This window comes from Bison bison, unplaced genomic scaffold (genome assembly GCF_000754665.1).
Source record: "Bison bison bison isolate TAMUID 2011002044 unplaced genomic scaffold, Bison_UMD1.0 scf7180017864158, whole genome shotgun sequence".
NCBI lineage: Eukaryota > Metazoa > Chordata > Mammalia > Artiodactyla > Bovidae > Bison > Bison bison.
Genome location: NW_011494730.1, coordinates 1,003,975 through 1,010,543, shown reverse-complemented (window position 1 = coordinate 1,010,543; position 6,569 = coordinate 1,003,975). Strand labels below are relative to the sequence as shown.

The following is a 6,569-nucleotide window of genomic DNA, read 5'->3' as shown; positions in this document are numbered from 1 at the left end:
GTGATGTATGTCAGAGAGTGTTTTGCCTATGTTCTCCTCTAGGAGTTTTATAGTTTCTGGTCTTATGTTTAGATCTTTAATCCATTTTGAGTTTATTTTTGTGTATGGTGTTAGAAAGTGTTCTAGTTTCATTCTTTTACAAGTGGTTGACCAGTTTTCCCAGCACCACTTGTTAAAGAGATTGTCTTTAATCCATTGTATATTCTTGCCTCCTTTGTCAAAGATAAGGTGTCCATATGTGTGTGGATTTATCTCTGGGCTTTCTATTTTGTTCCACTGATCTATATTTCTGTCTTTGTGCCAGTACCATACTGTCTTGATAACTGTGGCTTTGTAGTAGAGCCTGAAGTCAGGCAGGTTGATTCTTCCAGTTCCATTCTTCTTTCTCAAGATCACTTTGGCTATTCGAGGTTTTTTGTATTTCCATACAAATTGTGAAATTATTTGTTCTAGCTCTGTGAAGAATACTGTTGTTTTTTTTTAGCTTTGTTTATGGTACCTCTTTTTAATCATTTTTGTATCTTAAGAAATTCTTTCCTGCTTTAAAGATCATAAAGATGTTCTATATTTTCCTTTAAATGTCTGTTTTTCTTTTCATGTTCAGTTCTCTAAATAGGAATTTGTTTCATATACTGTATAAAGTAGACTTTGAAGGATATTCTGCTGGTCTCTGTGTTTGTCCCCACAGTCTCTTGACTTGAATAGGATTATAACAAATCTTGATGAATGTTAGAGCAGACCTTATTCTTAGAAACTCTCTTAGCTGTTCTGGTTTAATTTCTCTTTCATGTTAATTTTAGTATCAGCTTCTTAAGTTCCAGAGGTCAAGAGGGTTATATCTTATTGGCATTTGATTGAAATTGCTTTGAATTTACAGATTAATTTATAAATAATTTATACTAATAAGGTATATTGCTCCATTTATTAATATTTAAATCTATAGTAGTAAAGACACCTATTATTTCAGTAAGTCTTCTACATCTTTTGTTTAGATTTCATCCCAAGTGTCTACACTTTTTGTTGTGATGTTAAGCGGTATCTTTTTTTTTAAGTGGTATCTTTTTTAAATTACATTTTAAGTTGATTGCTAATATATAAGAATATAATTTATTTTTATCTGTTGACCTTAAATCTAGCAGATTTACTGAACTCTCTTATTCTATAATTTATCTAGATTAGAGGGTTTTATCTCTCAACAATCATACTGTAAAGAATAATAATTTTGTTTCTTCCTTTCCAATCCTTTTTTCTTTTATTTCTCTTAACTTGCATTCCTATGCCAGCTAGCACTTTCTATTAACTTAAGTTGAATTTACCATAGATTTTGGTGAATAACTTTTATCAAATTAAGGAAGTTCCTTTCTAGTCCTGGTACTGTGAAAGTTTTAGTTATGGTGCTGAATTTTATCTGATGCTTTTTTCAGAGCAATTATCTATAGAAATGATTGTACATTTATTGCCCTTAGTGTTTTAATGTCGTATATTTTGTTAATAGGTTTTTAAAATACTAAATGTAAATATTACTTGTTCAGTTAAACTGAGTTGATTTGTGAAAGGGAATGAAGGAAAAAATGCATATATATGTAGGTTTATAAAATGTTAGGGATAGAGAAACAGATCCTTGCTCTTTGAAACTCATGCCTAATTCAGCTGTACTCACCGATTTTATCCCATCTTGTGTAAGAACTTTCCGTCACCTCAAATGTCTACATTGCTGTAGGGAAGATGGTAAATAGTAAAATGATTAAAAGTGTAAACACTAAGGAAAATTAATAGAATGTTAAACAGGATAATATTTGTTTAGTAGTTTCAGCTCTGTGAGATAAGATGAATTAATTGTGAGTGCTAGTATTATAATAATCCAGTGAAGAAAGTTTACCTGTAGGATTAAAGGAAAGACAAAATAAGCATGTTAATGACCATATATTTATTTTCCTTTATCCACTTATTTTTTTTAATTTAACACAGAAGCAGTATATGTTTATTTGATATATTTCCTGCCTGCCTCATTTTAATGTGCAACAGTATTCTCACATTTTTAATAGAAGAATGTAGGTATACAGTTTTTTAATGTATAAGATTTAAATAAGATACCCAGAATGCTGAAATAGTCTTATCAGTCTCTCTTTTTTTAGTTAGCTTGAAATTGTAAAGGTATTTCTAACGTTTATTTGGGTGGAAATACAAAACCAACATAACTGTCCATCATTAGGGACATGTAGTAAATCCAGGTAGTGAGATATCCTGCAATGTGAAAAGGAATGATATAATTCCATATTAGTACATATAAGATCTATCTCTAAGATACCTAATGAGAAAAAGAAATCAAAGCCCAAAGTAGTGTTTCTAATGTTTTATCATTTGTGTTCTTTTTCATTAAGAGAAGAATGCGATATATATTCATATATATTCACTTAATTACCATGCACCCAAATTACAGAATAATATGAAGCCATTAAAAAGAAATTATTGACATGGAAAGATCTCTAAGACATTGTTAGTTTTAAAATAATAAAACAATAAAGCAAGTCATAAAACATTTATTATCTGATCTCATGTTTTTAAAAGTTATATCTCTATTTTTATCTCAAGTGTATATTAAAAGAACGAGATATGGAAGTACAAAACCAACCTAGCTATCTATTGTTAGGGACATGTAGTAGGTCCATGTCCATAATTAGTACATGTAGTAGTTAAGTATTAGTTACTAATAATGGTTGCTTCTTAAAGATACTTGGAGACCAGAAGTCTTTACTGTTTACATCTATGTTGTTTAGATTTTTTATGCTGAGACTTCATTCACATATTATTGAAATAATATATATATATTGTTTATATATATATGTATATATATACATACATATTGAAATAAAGGAAAATGTAATATGTGCTATTAAAAAGATTTAAAGAAAAATAAAAAATATCCACAATAGTCTCACTACCTAACTACTTCAAGCCTTGTTAAATATCCGTCCAGACATTTTGTGGAAGACATTTAAACCTAAACCAAGGAGAATAAGAGAAAGGGTACCACTGTGGACATGTCTTTTAGGTAGGGAAATAATATGATAGCATGTTGACTCAGGTGGTCAAGAATCTGCCTACAGTGCAGGAGACCTGGGTTCAATCCCTGGGCTGGGCAGATCCCCTGGAGAAGAGAATGGCAACCGACTCCAGTATTCTTGTCTGGAGAATTCCATGGACAGAGGAACCTGATCGGCTACAGTCCATGGGATCTCAAGGAGTTGGAAACGTCGGAGAGACTAGCACTTTTCACTTTTCAGCCTACTGTCTGTTTTGGTTTTACTTTTCACTGTACCCCCAGTATCTTTTAGCACATAATAGCAGCCCATAAGTATTTAAGAAATGAATGATGGTGATCTACTAACTATTGGTCAAGCTCTCTTCTAGTTCCAAAATCCAGGATTAAGAAGTCATACTAGTTGGCTCCTCAAAGACTGCTGATTGTAGCTAGATAACATTGGGCAGATATTGTTACTACCTGTAGCTTGGATTAGCGCTAGTAACATTTAATACCATTGTCTTCTCAAATCTGTACAAGACAGGGAAAGCTCTCCTTAGAACAGATAAGCAATCTGGGGTGGCATGCAAGGCTTAGTTTAAGAAATAATACCTAACCTTGTCTTCTGAGGCACTCTGGCCTTCTTTGTCCCTTTATAGGTCTTGTCTCATAGCCAGAACACTGCTGTGTACATGTAGTAGGGAATGGAATGATTCAGATACCCATGGTGAAAGAGATTATAAAAACTGTAATATTAGGTTTCTCTGTTGTTGTGCTTGTCTTGTAGTCAAACAGGTCAAGTTGAAACTGCTTAATTTTGGAAATATTTTTATATGTATTGATATATAGGTATACGTAAGAGGGTAATTTTAACTCTATAATTAGTTATCATGGAGCCTTAGATTTGAGTTTTTTTAAAGAAACATTAATTTGTACCCTTTGTGTTTTTCTTCTTAGTTTCTGCCACTGCCTTCTACAAAGCACAACCTGTAATTCAGTTCATGTGTGAAGTTCTTGATATTCATAATATTGATGAGCAGCCAAGACCTCTGACTGATTCTCATCGGGTAAAATTCACCAAAGAGATAAAAGGTGAGTTAATTAGCATTTGGAACAACTTAACTGTAAAATGCATGAATATAACAAACTTTCATGGAAATTTTTTAAGATTTAAATCTGTTCATGTAACATCACCAGTAAAAATACGGATTAATTTTAAAACGTTACATTAAATTCATTGTCATAACATCTTAGGTAGTGTTTCAATGAAAGAAATACCAAGTAATGGAATTAATACTAGCTAATTTTTTGTCGATACTTTCCCTTATTAGCTGAAGGCATAAAGAGGTACTCTCATAGAAAAATGCTCCTATCATACTGTTTAAAATAGGAAATTTATTCCCAAAACATTGACACTTCAGGACTGGAGCCATTCTTTGAACATATTTTAATATAGTGACTTCTTTATTTTTCTGAAATGATAGCAGAATATTTTATTTCTTTGTAAATTTGTAGATGTGGAACTAGCCTATTTCATGTGTTGTTCTAGAGTTGAAACTTAGTAACTTCATGTACTTTATTTAGTTGACCATTGATCTTGCCTGTTTTATAGTTAGCGGCTAAAATTTATACAGTGGTGTTACATCATATATATATTTTACTAATATAAATTCATTTCTACATGGTCTTCCAAAGAGAAAAATTAAAAATTAATTTCACTTATATTCTAAAATTTATATTTTGTATTTATTTATTCTTTATATAATTGTAGCTTTCTATGTAAATATACAGTCTTATGTGCAAACCCATATACAATGGGTTTATCAGCAATTTAATTTAATTTAATATCAGTGTACTTTATCAGCAGTTTAAGGGATTTTTCAAGAATAATTTTGATTATGTAAGATTCTTGACGTGTTCATAACTGTGGAACTTAGTCCTCATGTAAGATGTGACTCCACTGTATTTAGTTCTTTATTATTTAGGCACAAAGAGAAATTTGATATTCTCTAATTAGAATGAATACTATAAATTCTGTTTATAATAAGTGTTACATCTCAAATAGTCAGAAATAATTATGTTGTTTAATTTTAAGGTTTTACCTATTTGTTGCAGGTAATTTTTCAGCTTGTGAAGCATTGAAGTTTATTTTCTGAACATCTTTCAGTCCCCCAAATCAGTTAGTATAGTTGAATACATCCTGCTAGCTCCAGTAATCATTTATTCTGTGCCATTCAGTAACCAAGAGAGAGATAGTCATTGTAGTAAAACATTTAAAGGAATTTCCCTCCTGCTTTGAAGATAAGCATCTATTTATGTCAAGATTTTTGTCAGAATAAGAAAGTGTTATATATTCTTGTATTGCAGTCATACCATCGTCCTGTCATAATCTATATTAACTGCACAGTTAGCTTTGTTGGAAGGTAGTGCATTACCCACCATTAATATGTGATCATCTAAATGCCATGGTTTCCAGTGGAGTTGCTGCTTAGTTACCACCTCTGATATCATGAAGTCACTTACATTATTTTGCGGTAACTATGCAATCAACTCATATCACCACTCTATCACAGAAAATACAAGATGTACAGAACAAGGATTCAACTGCTGCCCGAAGAGCATGGACTCGATCTTAACTTCAACTGCTCAGGGGGCCAAAGAAATGACTGAAAAAATGACTAGAAAGCATTATAAAGTTGATGTTATAGTGAAGGTAAAGCCAAGTTTATAGGTTCAATATTTGATTTATTAAAGCCAAAAACATTTTTCGGTTGGATGGAGGGTTTGGGGAGGGACCTGGGCAGAGAATTATCTAGTCCATTTTTTAAAAAATTTCAACTCTTTGCTAACCCTGAATTTGGATGTAACCTTAGGCACCTATGACTGTAGATTTGGGGTAGAAAAATATGAGTTAGATCTAATTGACAAACTGATGATTTTTTCCTCCATTCAAAGTCAGGAAAGCTTTTAAAAGAGAGAGAGAGAACTCTTTAAAGTACATCATGTATTCCTATCTCAGTAACACAAGAGAATCAAAGTTACATGTTTTATACTATATATTTAAGTTTAATTTTTAGTCAGCATGAGAAATTTGATGAAAACTGTTTAATAATGGTACAAATTGTGGTATAATGAATACACTTCCTAGTACAATATTCATTTGATTCCAGTTGAACTTTTTCCTAAATAATTAATAATGACTTTAGGGTGGTTTCTTTTGCAATAATTCATCATAGTTAAATAGCAGAAATATTGGAGGAAGTTTATGGTAAAAGTACCATATGTATGTAAGAGTGTCAGTTTTATTTTTGATAAAAACTTATTTAGTAGGCTTGTATAACCTTACTGATAATTTTTTTTTAATTCAAAGGGAAGATTGGAAAACAAATTGCTAAGTAGTATAGATAACAGAAATTTGTTTTAAATTTTTTATGTTTTCCCCCAAACAGTATTTTTACATCTTGTTTACTTCATATAGTTGGTATTTCCTTCTTGAAAGACCTTCTCTTGGTAATATTTTCTATTTTCATTTATAATATAGAAGCAT

At 31.1% G+C, this 6,569-nt stretch overlaps 1 protein-coding gene across 4 annotated transcripts in view; it reads left to right on the top strand.

Annotated features, from left to right (window-relative positions):
- The window catches only part of AGO3 (argonaute RISC catalytic component 3), a 131,844-nt gene that overhangs the window by 73,170 nt on the left and 52,105 nt on the right, over positions 1-6,569 (top strand). For all 4 annotated transcript variants that reach the window (XM_010841174.1, XM_010841175.1, XM_010841177.1 and 1 more), the window contains one exon: positions 3,980-4,114. In XM_010841174.1, coding sequence (XP_010839476.1) covers positions 3,980-4,114 — 135 coding nt within the window. The remainder of the gene's footprint in view (positions 1-3,979; positions 4,115-6,569) is intronic.